This window comes from Poromitra crassiceps (assembly GCF_964638095.1).
Source record: "Poromitra crassiceps genome assembly, chromosome: 2".
NCBI lineage: Eukaryota > Metazoa > Chordata > Actinopteri > Beryciformes > Melamphaidae > Poromitra > Poromitra crassiceps.
In genome coordinates this window covers 11,349,779-11,367,286 of record NC_139624.1, presented here as the reverse complement: position 1 = coordinate 11,367,286, position 17,508 = coordinate 11,349,779, and the positions used below count along the sequence as shown (strand labels likewise).

Below are 17,508 nucleotides of genomic sequence, written 5' to 3'. Positions count from 1 at the left end.
ACTCATGTAAGACTTGCTATTTAAGAATGGTTACTTTAAACTATCGGTATGTTGCTTATATTAGAGTAAGTCAACCAGGATAGCTTTGAGCTAGGGCTGCATGATTCTGGATAAAATGAGAATTACAATTTTCTTACTGTGAATTGAGATCACGGTTTTTGTCAGCGTTTATTGCACTGATTTACCTGATATGAAAAAAATAATTATTGGCATAATTGGCCATCATCAACTTTTATTAATCTATTTTATTATTGACACATATTGATTATTCATTTTATTGTTACTGCTGTTATTATTATTGATGTTGTTGTTTATTATCATACTAATTTAGCTAAATGGCATAGTTAAAGTCCCTGGAAACCAAAATCCACAAAAACCTTCTAACTATGTTATTTAGGGTCTTACGTGAGTAATTGGGTGCCTCAGAAAGTAGAAGACATTAGTTTCAACCCAAACCCCCAAAATCGCTTTAAATAATAAAGGGCTGGATTTCCACTTCCGCATTGAAGAGAGCAGTGCCCGACGTGCTCAAATTAAAAATCTTATCACGTCATAAACTCGGTCCGTTCTATAAAACCTTTAAACTTGAAAGAAGGGGAGGGGGTGGGGGGGGAGGGAGACACACACACACAGACTGACTAACTCCGGGTGAGTTTTCACTTTTCAGTTGGCCAACAGTGTTTTTAGTTGAGTTGAACGCTGCTACACTGACACAGAACAGTTGATGAGATGGATATAACCGTAGAAGAGAGGAAAAAAACTGGTATCGATCCTCAAAACGGGACGTAGTATCGATATTTTGGGATGGATCCGCCCACCCCTACTCTACACAAAAGCAGTCTCAAGATCTGCATGTGAATGAAATACTAGGGGGTTCTGGCACCTAACGTTATATTTGCTATGCAACAACACTGAAAACATGATAGCTGCTAGCTTGATCTGTGACTAAATAGTGTCATTGCTAACGTAGTTGGCTAGCTAATAACGTTATAGCTAGACTGAAATACTTATTCCTAACTTGCATAATTGTTAAGGAGGGAAAATACCATTCGGTTGCAGGTTGAGAGGAATGAGGATTCTCGGGGGGGGCTGTGTCCTCTTCATCTGGATTACATGTGGGCTCTGGTGGCTCAAACATGTAAGGTTGGACAACACCGATTGAGCTTGCCGCATCCATTACTTGCAAGTCGTAGTTACTCTCTGGCCCCCACCACCCCCTCGCCCCCTCCCCTCCTCTTGCGGCTTGAGTATTGTGGACACGCCCTTCAGGTTTAACCCTAGTTTTGCCATACCACGATGCTAGTTAACTTCTTATCGAGATAGATCACCATAGCAACTTATGCTCTACGGCTTTGTAGCAGGTTAAGTTCAGAGGATAAGATCTAAACCCATGAAAGACCCACCTGCTTACCAATCAGCTCTCTGGAAACAGCGAGTCACCATTCATATGGTGCCCATATGAAAAATACATTGCATCCTCCTGTTGAATTAATCGAGGACTGATTAGCCTTGCACTTGTTGCAGGCTACATTTAAATTAAGCCCTACTTACCACTTTGGAATATGTTTTTATATATTCATTTTTGTACTCTCAAGTAGCCTAGATACGTTGTTTGACCCCGCCGATCGATTGCAGCTGAATGGTGAGTGGAGAAATATCACTAAACCGGCATAAAAAGGTTACATAAACGTCTCCAAAGCGCACTGTGCCGTGTGCGCAACGGAGCTGAGGCTGACGTTGAGTTGGAAATGGTCATACGTGCTAGAATAGCCTACTACATCTAAGCAATTCAATATGGGATCGCCTGCACACAGATGATTCATATATAGGCTACTCCTGCATTTGCAGCTGCAACTGTGTTGCTTTTGGCCTGTATGATGTGATTGAACTTATTTCCAGCATCATTATATGAAATATGGAGATATGCAACTCTGCTGACAATAGCCTATATATGTGACCACAAAATAGGCTATTGTTTTTTAATGAAATCTATCCCCGCACGTACCGTGTCGATTCAGTTCAGAAGCCTTTTTTTATTTTATTATCATTCTTTTTTTTATTGATAGCCTATAGGAATTATTCAATCAGTGCGACTAAACACATCATGAGATCATTATTATTCATTGAGCCTAAATGCTCTATACATACGGATTTTGGACTGAGATAGTTTACACATTGCTTCCACTCGCAAAAAAGACATGCCGGTTTTATTGAGTTTATTGAGAGGGTGAATTGAGCTGCTGTAGGATATCAATCAATCAATCAATCAATCAGTTTAATACATGTCCCAGAAGGGCACTTTGGTTCACATCAGACAGTAGTGGAAATTACAACATCATTACTAATTTGATAGTAGTAATAAAGGCACACTTCAGAATTGAGATACATTATTACTAGTTTGAAAGTAATAAAGGCACACTTCAATATTATACAGTACATAAACATTTGTTGCAATATGTACAGATTCCAAAAGACCATCTGCTGCCCTCAGTCGGGTCGCCGCGTGCGGCGCCACCGTATACGATACGTGGAGGCAGAGACCGCTCTTCAAATAAATGACTGATGTGAATAAAAGTGGTAACTTTAGACAGTCATTCGGGAACAGACTAATAATATCCAATGCGGATTTTGATTCTGACATAGTAGTAAAGCTTCACGATTTGGCTTTGAATGAATGAGGAAATAGGCGTGTCTGGCGCTGTAAAAGCTACGGCTCTGAGCTGGAGCAGTCCATATTGCAATGTGATTGGCTAGTTGTTAAAAACCACGCCTCTTTTGCGGGTACTATTTTGATTAATCGTGCAGTGGTGCCGTGCATGATTTAGATAATGTCGGGGTCACCAATTGTGGGGTGCGCAGGAACGAGGAGACTGTGAACAAGGGCTAACTTACTCCTCAACTCACCTGAGGCCCTAACCTCACTCCTTAAAGGGCGCATGGACATTAAGGTGAATGTCTCTGTAATGTTCTTTGTGGAACCGCCACAAGATCTATACTCTCCTATAGGGATCTTACTTCCCAGATTTGTCTCATGGAAGTCTCAGACTCATCTCACATTCTTCTCTTTACTTTCTCAAATATTGCTAAAATGATTAGTGTCACCGACGGCAAACCCAACCACTTTTTTGCCAATATTCTATCAAAATTCTGTTTCAACTGCTGCTACAAATGATCACGTGTTGTTTCCACTCAGTTTAATGGCTGAAAGCACAAGTCAAACTTATTCTCTTTCTGGAGACATCTTGTTTGAATCATTCACTATAGCTGTTTCCTTACCAGAGTCTGGGAAGTGACCCTATTGCTGGTGAAAAAGCTGTGAGCTGAAATCCCCAAAGCTGACCAGTCCTCTCTGAACGTCTATGCTGCTAGCGTAGTTTTGCAGTAGCCTGGGCTAGTTTTACAGGGCCTTTCTTCTTCATGGTATATTCTTCTTCTGTGGTACCGTCACCCTAGCAGCTCATTGCTACTTTCTCTAATCAAAGGCACTTTCATAAGGTATTTGGACCTTTTTTCAGAATCAGAATCAGAAAGACTTTAATGATCCCCGGGGGAAATTGGGACAAGTTACAGTTGCTCGCACTCAGGCATGAAATATCCACATAACACAACATAGCATAACACAGTATCACACAGTTTCTCCCTAAATGTAAAAACAGTCAATACAATAAAATGCAATAAAATGAAGCCTGCGTTAGTTCATTCAAGACATGATGTCATAGTCGACGCCCCAGCTGTACCAGCTGACAGCCTCTGTTTGGTTCACCGTTTAACCAATTCTCCAATCACAGTCATTCTCACAACAAGGCGGTCCGTTTAAATAGGGCAGCCTTTCACTCACTGATCTGTTCCCCACCTTACTGGATCCTGGCGGATCGTGCGGCTGCTGGCAAACGCTTGCCACCTCCACCCCAACCTCCACCTTTTAGATCAAATGCAAATGCTATCATGTATTGTAGCTCTGGAGTCTGCATGGCTCAAAAAATGAACATGTTTCCATGTCTTGCTTTTAGGCTCCCTCTTAATTTCTATGGTATAAATGTATCTGGAATATTTTATTCCCATGGGGGATTCTGCTTGCGCTCCCTGCTCGGCGTAGCATGCTGCTGAGCCGAGTTCAGGGAGAATTAAATTAATTAAATATTAAATTAAATATTAAATTAATTCTAAGAGCGGAGCCTTCAACGCCAAACATAATTGTATGCATGATATTCATTTATGCAATAAATGGTTAATTCTATGACTTGAGTGTTCTTGAATGAAATAGGGTCAATGGGATAGTAAAAGTAAGAATTGTAGAATAGCATTCAATAAGTAGTTACAGTTACAATCTATGTGCAGGACGTGTCAAATTGCAGTTATTGCACACTGGAATTAAATTAAATCAAATTGCACATTACGTGTGACGTAACTAAGGCACAGCTATCCAATCGGCGATACTGAATGTCTCCGAGGTGCTCTTCTTAGTGAGGCGTTAAAGAGCCACAGGCAGGAATGATTTCCTGTGCCTCTCTGTGGTGCATCTGGGTGGGATCAGCCTCTCACTGAACGTGCTCCTGTGTTTGACCAGCACGCCGTGGAGTGGGTGAGAGTCATCATGCACATTTTAATATTAAACTTTACACTTTACGCGTCAGTTCCGTTATCTCATTGCAACTTCATTTGTCTCAGAGAAGTATAGACAAGTTTCCCCGCGCTGGCCTAGGGCGGCGCCATAGCAGCCTTATATGTCCCCGGCTTCCGGTTAAGTCCACATTCCGTCCACAGCAGCGAGCACATCAGAAGGCAGCAGCCGAAATATCTAAACTTTTTTTACAACGATCGCTAATATCAGCTACACTAACGTTAGCAGACGTCATTAACAATGGGTTATTCTGGAACACATTGTGCATTGCGTGGCTGTCACAATACACAGAAACGCCTGAACGAGTGGTCAGATGGGCTGCTTAGAGCTGCACGCATTTCATATTAAGGGCACATCAATTGACACGCAGCCGCCCCGTGAAGTACTGTTTGAGCTGACGACAGCCCAGGCTGCAGGGCGCACTGACAAAGCACGCATCACTACAGTATCTTCTCCTTTAGTCTCACTAATCCTATAGTGGTTTACCTGCTTTTGAGATCTGCAAAAAATAGTTTGCTTCTGTCTCACCCGTTCTTCCTCTCTCTTCACACACACGACGAGGGCTGTGCTCTCTGTGTCTTACAGGGCTCCACAACATTATAACGACGAGTTCGCACTCCGCACGCAGCTGTCAGTTGTCAATGCAGTCTACAAACAATCCGTTGTTGTGAAACAATTTCTCCGAACTGCCATGTTGTTGGACAGTAAAGACTAACGTTAATTGATACTTTTCAATCGTCAATTAGACCGCTTCATGTCTGCATTTTTGTAACGCGGTAAAAACTACTGTTTCATCATTGAGTGCGCGCGTATGCATGCGTGTGCATGATGAACATGAGAGGGAGGGAGAGAGATTAGACCAAATGAGCCAGTGAAGAAAAAGTAATGACAGCACACACGGAGTTAACAAAACTATAGAACATGTATGAGCTGATTGTTTCGCTGGGTGTGTTCATCATTCTGAAATGGTCACGAGCACATCTGAGCTGTGTGCTCAGACAGGAGCAGCAGAGGGACGGGGCAGTCAGTGCGCTCACTTCACTGTGACACTGTGGCTGCAGCAGGTGTTCAGCTGTGTGTGCCTTGCTGCGGAATGCGTTTGATCAGACATCAGGTAGATAAAATCAACATTAACCATGTGTTTATTTCCAAATCCACTTTGAAGAGCACATCACGACACCCAGCCGCACCAAGCCTCCAGGCTGCAGGGCGCACTGACGAAGCGATCATTGCTCTCTCCTCCTTCTGACATCATTCTGACATTCTCACTAATTCAACAGTGTTTACCTGCTTTTGAGATCTGCAAAAAATAGTTTGCTTCTCTCTCCACCCTTCTCCCTCTCTCTCTTCATCTGTGACGAGGGCTGTGGAGATATTGGTACGCTTCGGAGCTTTTGAGATTGTTCATCGCGTTGCCGTCCACCGCCATTGATTCCTCAAAATACGCTATAATCCTGCCTGTAGTTACGTTCGGCCATTTACACATATTATCTTCCCATGTGTCCACTGTCAACGGGTGTGGGATAGACACTCTTTCGTTAGACAGGAGACTCGGAGAATGATCCCAAGTTTGCATTTTTTCGGCGGTCGCTATGGCTACTACGCTAGTACGTTACGCTTCTCTGTATTCACAAAGACCGGAAGAGACAGACATATCGCGGCCGAGTCCGGAAGCAAACCGGAAGTGCCCAGGAAACTTGTCTATACTAGTGCATCTCTTTTTTATCCTTTCATCAGCGACCCTTAGGAGCAATAAATAATACACAAATGACCACAGTCTGATGCAAAAGTTAGAAGGCTCCTGTTCGTCTCAAGAGATCAAAAATAAACAACAGATGAGCAACAGATGTTTTGGGCATCCATTTTTGGACAACATATACTGTAGGCGTACGAGTTGGAGGAATGTAGGAATTATTTCAAGTTGAAAGCAGTCTGTTCATCCCATAGAAAATAAGCATTGACAAACCAGGAAGGACATTTCAGGTCATGGAAGCACTCCAGTTGTGCAAAGTAATAGAAATAGAAAAGTCCTGCAATTTTACATGGAAGGGGGGGGGGGTGGAGCCATACTAGAGTATTATTTTAATTTGGTCCTTCTCAAATTCTTCTCATCTCTAAAGAGGCCTCTGTTGCAATGTGAATGCTGATTGTTGAATAGAAGTCTTTTTCTTTCAACTTACCTTCCAGATCCTTGTCCCGGCAGTCCAAGGGCTCTGAGTCTCTCAGCACGGGAGAGGCTACGCTCAGCTCGACCAGAGTTTATCAAGCGAGTGTCTGAACCTGTTCTAGACAACATACTGGATGAACTTCTGCGGCAGAGGGTATTAAATCATGAAGAAATGGAGTGGGCCAGAACAAAATCCAGACGAGACAAAGCACAAGAATTGATCGACAATGTGCAAAGGAAAGGAGAAGATGCCAGTTTAATTATGATCACCTTCTTCTCTGAGCAGGACCCTTGCCTTTCCAAAGACCTGAACTTGACCTCAAGCAGAAATTAGAACTGAACTGCACTGAGGTGGATGTTGAAACGTGGTAACAGAAACAGGTGTCTATCAACATTAAGTATTTAAGAAGATTTGCCTTTAAAGCATGTTAGGTCAGTGGAATTTCCCTCCGAAAGTGATTTACTGACCTGTTGATATGAGGCCTGAAGCTATGGACAATCTTTTCAAACATTGTTTGCTTTACATGTGTAGGTGTGTTTTCAAACACTGAAATTATTATGAATTATTAATGTTTAAAACTTAATGCCAATTAAATGTAAGAACAGTTCCTCCAAGAGGATATTATAAATGAATTGAGGTAGCTAATAAATCTAAGCAAGTAAACAGAGCAGTTGCTACATCCTTCGTAGATCCTTCTCAGAAGACCAAAAACGTGTGTAGGAAGGCAGTGTTTCTCTCTGGCCTCAGCTCTGAGCTCCAACCCCTCCCTCTCTACAACCAGTTTGTTCTGGGCATGAAGCTTCTGCTGCAGATTCCCTGCAGGCATCAGTAAAACATCACATTACATCACATAAATACAGTACGTACACAGTGGCGTGCCGTCCATTAGGCGAACTAGGCAAATGCTAGGGGCCAGAGAGGGTAAAAAAAAAAAAAAAAAAATTACAAATACTTTTATATGATAATAGGCCTACTATTATTTTACAATAGTAGACAAAAAAAGGGCACAACAACGTCTTAAGTCTTTAACTCATTGAGTGCCATGGACGTCTTTAGACGTCCAATTAAATAGTGACGTAGAGTGCCATGGACGTCTTTAGACGTCCAATGCGTTTTTTGACGGTGGTACGTCGATCAAAGCCTTCTGCATCTCTTGTACAAATATTGTAGCTATTGGAGGTCTATAACCTATTTTACAGAACCCTTAGGTGGTGACAGTGCTCTCCAGATTACAGAAATGTCAGGAATACACAGCCTGAAATAGCCGTGATCAAAGTGAACCCGCTCATGCTGCAGCCCAGAGCCATGTAGATTGTTCTGGCTGCAACTGACGGTGCCTGCGAACACAGTCAATCCGCGCACACAACTGAGCCCTTCTGCCTCTGTCTGTCTGTTAGCATAGTTTCTCCACACGATTAGCCGCTAGAAAAGCACCAACAAAAATCTTGCCTAGGGCACCAACTTGGTCAGGCACGCCACTGTACGTACAACACAGTGCAAACATTATTTCAGTATTTCAGTATAGTTGTATCACTGTATTCTGGCCCACAGGTGGCGGCACCAGTCCACTGTTGGATCTGCTGCAGCTTTCTCGACAGGAAAAGTTTTAAATTTAAACTGTTCTACTAAATTAATGTAGCTCATACTTTTCATCATTACTGAATTATTTTACAATATCAGAGTTATGTAGTTTGCTACACTTTTTCTCTGTCTCACTCCACACTGATATGGATTGTGACTGACACTCCTTTCACTGAAAAAAGAAAAGGTTATTAAGACGCTGTTACGTTTTGTTTTTATTGTTTTTTTGTTGTTTGTTTTGGGGGGGGTGGGGGTGTATGTCTGCAGAATACAGACATACAAACAGACCCGTCACGTCACCGGATCACTTTATGCAGTAGGAATGGACAGTTTGGAAACAATATTTGTCAAGGCCTGGCCATATAGGTTTCCACCAAGTCTTGTTTTCTTTTGTTTTGCCTTACGTTGTCATCTTGATTATTGTGTGTCGATCTGTATTGATTATTGTATGTCCATCTTTTTTGATTTATTTTGACACTGCTCTGTTGTATAGTGATTGTGATATAGGTTGGTACGCTCTCGAAAATGAGATGATAAAATATCTCAAGGGGTTAATCTATAATCTTAATACAATTTGAAATTAAACTTGAACTTGTGTGACCTGAGCAGAAAGTCAATGCTTCCACCCGCTTGAACCAAACAAACAGGCCGCTGTCACTGAGTCACTGAGTCACTGACTGAGCAGCCGCTGACCTTTGAACCCACAGGAGCGTGTGATCACTGCAGCTTTCATTCAGCCGCTGCCGCTGAGGAGGACCTCACTGCACCAGCAGAAGCACAAGCAGACTGAGCTGAAACAGAAACATGGCAGAAAGGAAAGCTGTTTGTCAGAGCACAGAGCCAGACTTCCTGTAGTGTAACCATCTGGCCTGTGAGGCGGTCGGGGGGGAAGTTGAGTCACAGAGGCCACTGCATGGGCTCAGACTGCTTCATTTAGTTCCTTTACTTACACATTATGCTATAACAATCTAAAAGAAAGGGATACAATATATAATTAGCAAGTGAATGTGAAGGATAATCACCTAAAAACCCACCAGGAGCTTGGAAAGTGCATTCTCCAGGCATTGCTGAGAATTACAGCAATGTAAAATGCGCAATTTGAATCTGTAAAAAAAACGAACAATGTTTTCTTACATATCCAAATTGCTGAACTTCAGCATCGTACTTAACAACAATGCATAACGTCTGCCGGACCATGCTGAGGATGTTCTATGAGTCGGTAGTGGCTAGTGCCTTCCTGTATGCTATTGTGTGCTGGGGCAGCAGGCTGAAGGCAGCGGATGCCAACAGACTCAACAAACTGATCCGTAAGGCCAGGGACATTGTGGGGCTGGATCTGGGCTCTCTGACTGCGGTGTCAGAGAAGAGAACATTGTCCAGGTTACGCTCCATCATGAGCAATGACTTGCACCCACTCCACGGCGTGCTAGTCAAACACAGGAGTACGTTCAGTGAGAGACTGATTCCACCTAGATGCAATACGGAGAGGTACAGGAAATCATTCCTGCCTGTGGCCATTGGTCTATTTAATGCCTCTCTTAAAAGAGCACCTCAGAGACGCTCAGTCTCCCTGAGACTGAGCCAGCCGATAGGTTAACTGTGCCTGGCTGAGCCACGTGTAACGTATAGGGCAAGCCGACTTAATATAAGTCCAGTGTGCAATAATGATAATTGGCACGGAATGTATACTTATTATATACGTATTTTGCTTACTTAGACATATTCTACTTATTTTTGCTTCTATCACATTTGCTACTGTTATTCTATGCTATGTTGTGTTCTTATTCTGCTTATTTTGCTTATCGCATTTACTACTGTTTATTTTATGCTATGTGTGTCTGTGAGTGAGCTACTGTAACTTGTCCCAATTTCCCCCCGGGGATCATTGAAGTCTTTCTGATTCTGATAACACCTGACCGTATTTCACATAATAAATCAGTAAACACCCACACCAGAATACTCATTCATAATACATTTATATGCAAACACAAATTAACAGACAGTAGGGGAGAGTGGGGTGAGTTGTGCCAGGGGGGGAAGTGCCACCCCTTGTATCTAGAAAACCATAGAAGAAATTGGTCATGTGACCACACATTTTTGAAGAGGCATCCATTTTACTCACTGCAAAGAAGGGAGGCAGATGGCACAAGAGCTAAGCACAATTAAGTTCAAAAAACTAAAATACATTTTTTATGATCAAGGTTTATTGATGGTTGTGTCTGAACAATTATAGACAAGCTTGAAAACATTTCACACATGTGTTAGTGTTTTAGTAAGCTACAATATGAGGCTATACTGTTAGCATGATGTTAGCTCCAAACCAGCTATATGATACAAGTTTGTTAAAATGGTGGGGATGGGGTGATTTGTGCCAAAAGGCCTGGGTTAAGTTGTGCCAGTGCAGTTGCAGTTGATTTAGTGAAATTTTATTTCATTTTGTTCTTAAATGTTTAAATAGACCTTGTTGAAGAATATTGCAGTATTGGCAAGTGTAGCCTGGCTCTGTGATAGTTGATTTTGTTCATTTTGAACATAATTTTTATTTCTGAAAATGTTAAATATGTAGGTCAACTGCTGCTACCGTTTAGCCTTGTTTAACCCTGTTATAGTACACTGGACTTTAGTGTTATCTTTATTTTGTCTTGCTTTGATATAGCATTACAGTATATGAGATGAAAATGTTCTGTTTTACTTCAGTAATCAATGGCACAATTTACCCCAACGTTGGCATCTCTTGGCTAAGATCGATGATAAATACTTCATTTAAGATGACTTCTGACTCCTGGCTCAAGTCCAATGGAACTGGTTGGTACTCGGCGGTGGTGGTGCTCAAATTGCCAAAAAATGGTGCAAGATACATTTGAAAAACAGCAATGTCTCTTTCCAGAGATCATGACCCGATTACTCGGTCAAGATAATCCACAGACCAGTAAGCAGTTTGAGTACAAACTATTTTATTTCGACCAAATTACACCTGCTAACTGCATCTACAGCTATATAGCAGCAGCTTGCATGATAGGGGTAACACTTATAATAACGTTCAGTCGTAAGTAATTTATAAGACTTTAGTTAATGATGAACTAATCACTTACAAAACATGAATATACATTTGTAGATGATTAATAAATGCTATTTTAACATATCACAAATGTGTTGTAAGTCATATAAACCTTTAGTAAATTAAGTGTTCCATACCTCTTCTACAATTAATTTACAAGGCTTTCTGCATCCCCTAATCTAAAGTGTAAACCATTCATCACACATCAATGTGTTACATACAAGGGGGTAGCTCTGTCAAAATTGAAGCCAATGTGGAAGTGCACTTAAACCTGCATTATTTCGAATGACCTGCAGGGGGCGACCCATTGGTCTGTGGACTTCTGTTTTTTGACGCCTCACATATGACATTTTGGCCATTGCCATCTTGGATCTCGACACAAGGCCACGGGTTTCCCACAGAGCACGGCCTGCTATTGGTCTGTGATCGGCGAGCTGTGTGATCAGTGGACAAGCGACCTGTCAATCACACCCCAAACTATAGTTTGCAACTACAACATAGTCTGCAACTAGTGATTGAGACATGAACTCATTAGGAAAGTGTTTACCGAGGCCATACTTGAGGCTTCAAAACAGAAGTCCACAAAAATGGGTGTGCCCCCTGCAGGCAAAGAGGACACTTCCGCATTGGCTTCAATTTGGACAAACAGAGCTACCCCCTTGTATGTAAAGCTGGAATTATGCTTCCAGCATCGGCGAGGACCGCGAGTGTCCGTGCCGAAAAGTAATGTCAAATCAGCAGACACGCCCCTCCGCAAGGCTCCTGTGCGGACGGTTTTCGCCTGGCTGTGCACACCCCAAATTTTGTAACTACGGACGCGGCTGGGCGGACAAAGTTTTCAAGACTCCCGCTCACTTCCGCCAGCAGAAACCCGCACAAATTATAAAAGCTCCACACGTTTTCTCCTCAGGATTCCGTGTCTCTCATTTCCGTGCGGCCGGGCCAAACATCAAGCATATTCCCAGCTTGACACATTTATGTGTCATGAATGGTTTACACTTTAGATTACGGGATGCAGAAAGCCTTGTAAATGAATTGTAAATTATTTACACGTCATTTACAACAGGTGAGGAACACTTCATTTCCTAAAGGTTTATAGATAACTTACAACACATTTGTATGTTAACATAATATTTATTAATCATCGACAATGTTTTGTAAATGGTTAGTTCATCATTATAAAGGCTTATAAATGACTTACGACTGAACGTTATTATAAAGTGGTACAATGTTTTCTATCAACAAGAGAACCAGAAAGAGCAGCAAACTTGTTGGCCTCATCTCTTTGAGCCATCAAGTTCTTCAATGCGATCTCTATCCAAGGCGCACATTTTGCTTTAGCAGTGAATTTCCTTAATGGTGCATGAATGTTCACAATTTTCATGAAATACTTCATAAATAAATTCAAAGAGATCTCAGGATCATGAATGGAGCATACATCCGCCCATTTAATATTCTTAACATCGTCAAGAAAATCATCCTCATGAAATTTCTTAAATTATCTTGAGACTACAATTTTGGGACAGGCTTGTTAGCTTTGTTCTCCTGGTGACAGCAACTACATTATGGTCACTGAAGCCAGCTGGGACTCAAACGGGTGAAAAGCACAAATCAGGAGTGTTTGCGAGAATGTGATCAATACATTTAGAAGTTTTAACACCGATGTTATTCACAGAAATTCTTGTTGGTTGGGAAATTAATTGAGACAATCCGCAGGGGTCAGTTATGGTATTGAGCCTATGTTCTTCAAAGGACAGCAAGCAAATCAATATTAAACAGTGTAGAGAGCTGCACGGGCCTGACATTTTGGCCCCAGCCCGACCCAGGTCTGTGGCATTCAGGCCAGGCCCTACCCCGGCCCGAGGGGTTAAGTGAGCCTGAGCCTGTCCGAGGTCTGAAGTTAATATCACCATATTATGACCCATGTCTCTCTCTCTCTCTCTCTCTCTCTCTGTCTCTCTCTCTCTCTCTCTCTCTCTCTCTGTCTCTCTCTCTCTCTCTCTCTCTCTCTCTCTCTCTCTCTCTCTCTCTCTCTCTCTCTCTGTCTCTCTCTCTCTCTCTGTGCTGCGTGTGATGCAGACTTAACATGCAGACTGTGGAGGCTCTGATTAAAGACAGCGACCGCCGCTCTCTCTGCCCCTCTCCTCTTACACACACACACACACACACACATTATAGATACATGAATGTGTATCTCGTAGGCTATGCCCATATCACGCTATTCAAGGAGCTCTCAGGTCCTACGTGTCCGTCTGCTCGCCCCTATAGCTTCTCATTAATGAGCTTGTTCGATTGGGGGATAAACAAGTTTTTATAGCGATTGTGTTTACAGAGTACTGTACCCTGTACCTCCTTCCTGAGTTTACAAGTTTACGACTGAGTTTACGACTTCCGGCTGGTCTGCGATGACGTGTGCACATTGGTCCCCAGATCCATTGGACTAATAAACGGACTCTGATACCCCCCCCAGCACCACCCATCCAACCCCTCCCCTAGCCCAATCTTGTGATGTGTTGATGTTGCCAATAATTTGTGTTGTTGTCTTGTCTGTTGTTTTTGATGTCCTTTTTGCCAATGACCATGATGTAGAAACCAATTTTCCTAACGGACAAATCATTCATTCATTCATTCAAGCTCAAACAGAGAGGGACCCTGTACCTCCTTCCTGAGTTTAGAAGCTGAAACAGAGGGACCCTGTACCTCCTTCCTGAGTTTAGAAGCTGAAACAGAGAGGGACCCTGTACCTCCTTCCTGAGTTAGAAGCTCAAACAGAGAGGGACCCTGTACCTCCTTCCTAAGTTTAGAAGCTCAAACAGAGAGGGACCCTGTACCTCCTTCCTGAGTTAGAAGCTCAAACAGAGAGGGACCCTGTACCTCCTTCCTGAGTTTAGAAGCTCAAACAGAGAGGGACCCTGTACCTCCTTCCTGAGTTTAGAAGCTGAAACAGAGAGGGACGCTGTACCTCCTTCCTGAGTTTAGAAGCTGAAACAGAGAGGGACCCTGTACCTCCTTCCTAAGTTTAGAAGCTCAAACAGAGAGGGACCCTGTACCTCCTTCCTGAGTTTAGAAGCTGAAACAGAGAGGGACCCTGTACCTCCTTCAGAGACGGACCCTGTACCTCCTTCCTGAGTTTAGAAGCTGAAACAGAGAGGGACCCTGTACCTCCTTCCTAAGTTTAGAAGCTGAAACAGAGAGGGGCCCTGTACCTCCTTCCTGAGTTTAGAAGCTCAAACAGAGAGGGACCCTGTACCTCCTTCCTGAGTTTAGAAGCTGAAACAGAGAGGGACGCTGTACCTCCTTCCTGAGTTTAGAAGCTCAAACAGAGAGGGACCCTGTACCTCCTTCCTAAGTTTAGAAGCTCAAACAGAGAGGGACCCTGTACCTCCTTCCTGAGTTTAGAAGCTGAAACAGAGAGAGACCCTGTACCTCCTTCCTGAGTTTAGAAGCTGAAACAGAGAGGGACCCTGTACCTCCTTCCTGAGTTTAGAAGCTCAAACAGAGAGGGACCCTGTACCTCCTTCCTGAGTTTAGAAGTTGAAACAGAGAGGGACCCTGTACCTCCTTCCTGAGTTTAGAAGCTGAAACAGAGAGGGACCCTGTACCTCCTTCCTGAGTTTAGACGCTCAAACAGAGAGGCACCCTGTACCTCCTTCAGAGACGGACCCTGTACCTCCTTCCTGAGTTTAGAAGCTGAAACAGAGAGGGACCCTGTACCTCCTTCCTAAGTTTAGAAGCTGAAACAGAGAGGGGCCCTGTACCTCCTTCCTGAGTTTAGAAGCTCAAACAGAGAGGGACCCTGTACCTCCTTCCTGAGTTTAGAAGCTGAAACAGAGAGGGACCCTGTACCTCCTTCCTGAGTTTAGAAGCTGAAACAGAGAGGGACCCTGTACCTCCTTCCTGAGTTTAGAAGCTCAAACAGAGAGGGACCCTGTACCTCCTTCCTGAGTTTAGAAGCTCAAACAGAGAGGCACCCTGTACCTCCTTCAGAGACGGACCCTGTACCTCCTTCCTGAGTTTAGAAGCTGAAACAGAGAGGGACCCTGTACCTCCTTCCTAAGTTTAGAAGCTGAAACAGAGAGGGACCCTGTACCTCCTTCCTGAGTTTAGAAGCTGAAACAGAGAGGGACCCTGTACCTCCTTCCTGAGTTTAGAAGCTCAAACAGAGAGGGACCCTGTACCTCCTTCCTGAGTTTAGAAGCTGAAACAAAGAGGGACCCTGTACCTCCTTCCTGAGTTTAGAAGCTGAAACAGAGAGGGACCCTGTACCTCCTTCCTGAGTTTAGAAGCTCAAACAGAGAGGGACCCTGTACCTCCTTCCTGAGTTTAGAAGCTCAAATTGGGAATTCAGCACATGCGAGGGGTCATCTAAGATGTTGTTGGCCTGCCGAATAGTAGACTGGACATATAAGTGCTGGGGGGCAGGCGGTGGGGGCTGCCCCATTACCTTCCCTGCTGTCTTGACCAAGTTAAATATTTGGGCTTTTGATTTAACCGTTAGGTTCCTGAACCAACTAGTTATCCCATAGCGCAGTACCGACTCAATGGCCGCTCTATAAAAGATCATCATAATATTTCTACCAACTCCAAAGACTCTCAGACGCAGCAGAAAATGAAGGCACTGATGAATCCTTGAGCAGATGTTTCACACATGCGTCTGCAGTTAAGCAGATTATGGAAGTAGACCCCTAGATATTTATAAGAGGAGACCTGTTTGATGTTCTGGCCATTGATACAAATAGGACTGTGGTCTCCTGTTGATCTAGAGTCAAACACCATTTCTTCAGTTTTCCTCACATTGATGCTCAGGTGGTGCTCACCACACCAGTCTACAAATGTATTTACTCCAGCAGAATGGCTGCTAATGTCGGAGTCGCTGGTTAGCAGACTAAGAATGACCGTATGGTCTGAGAATGTAACTACAGACTGATTGGGTCGAGAGCTAACAGTCATTTGTATATAAGGTGAACAGAAAGGATGAGCTCATGCACCCCTGGGGGCCCCTGTACTGGTTGAGAGCAGGTACAGCAGCAAGGGGGCGCTAGAGCTCCCCCAATAATTTGCCTAGCCCCCCCTTAAGCGCCCCCTGTAATTTTCTTTGGAGAAGAAACTTATGAAAACTATACCTGAATATAACTATTCTATATGAAAATGTAGGCTACACGTTTATTATTGTTTACCTCTTGATGAACGTTGCACTTTGAAACCGTATTTAGTGGCACTGTGCCAGAAAAACAGCACATGGCACAGAGGAAGATGAGAGCTGCATCTGACCTGACCCATGCAGGTAAATGTGCTTTTGTTTTTGCAAAGAGTGAATGAACCACACACTCAACATTGTATTTGATATGAATAAAAGACACACAGACATTATTTTTTGTTTTCTGACACGGGATCAGACAATGTGTGACTGCGGGGAAGAGGAGGACGGCTGCTTTTCGCACCGCATCAATCCACGCCGCGTGCGTCATAAAGCTTGTGGCATACTCTTTGCGCCCAGCCAAGCGCATAGGGCGCACGGCGATTATGACGTCATCGCACGGGGCGTGTCGGGGGGCGAGGCCTGAGCGCAGCGCAGCGCGTCCATGGAAATTTTTCTATCAGCGCATGGGGTTTTGCTGCCTGTGCCTGTGAGATCTCCGTGGGAGGCTATCAGCGGATATCTGCTGTGATTGAGTCCTCACCGTCGTAAAGTTGCCTTTGAAGCATGGCGTTCGATTATAACGAACTAGTTGTGTGATGTTGAGGGTCGTTTTTTATAATTTAATACATAGAATTGGGAACGTTACATTCAATTTCATTCACTCGATTGTCACTCGAGCATTGTGATGTCATCAGTGATGCAAAGTTGAGCAATTGTGTGCTGCGCAAGCCAATAGGGGAGGCGAGGGCACGCAGCGGGCGAGACCGAATTTGAGCAATTGTGCGCTGAGTGACGTCACTCGAGCACTCCATGATGTGATCAGTGATGTTCACTCGAGCAATTGTGATGTCATCAGTGATGTGAAGTTGGGCAATTGTGCATGCCAATAGACCAGGCGAGGCCACGCAGCCGTCGAGCTGCGGTTGCGTATGCTTGCCCG

At 43.6% G+C, this 17,508-nt stretch overlaps 2 protein-coding genes across 2 annotated transcripts in view; one reads left to right on the top strand and one right to left on the bottom strand.

The window, feature by feature from the left end:
* The window catches only part of LOC310791029 (caspase recruitment domain-containing protein 8-like), a gene marked incomplete at its 5' end in the record, with an annotated part of 40,426 nt that extends 30,126 nt beyond the window's left edge, over positions 1-10,300 (top strand). The window contains one exon of the mRNA XM_083652745.1: positions 6,809-10,300. Within this exon, the coding sequence (XP_083508871.1) occupies positions 6,809-7,122 (314 nt within the window). The 3' untranslated portion in view covers positions 7,123-10,300. The remainder of the gene's footprint in view (positions 1-6,808) is intronic.
* Positions 1-17,508, bottom strand: part of LOC310798302 (NACHT, LRR and PYD domains-containing protein 3-like) — a gene marked incomplete at its 5' end in the record, with an annotated part of 621,920 nt that overhangs the window by 82,910 nt on the left and 521,502 nt on the right. The gene's annotated exons all lie outside the window — the stretch shown is intronic.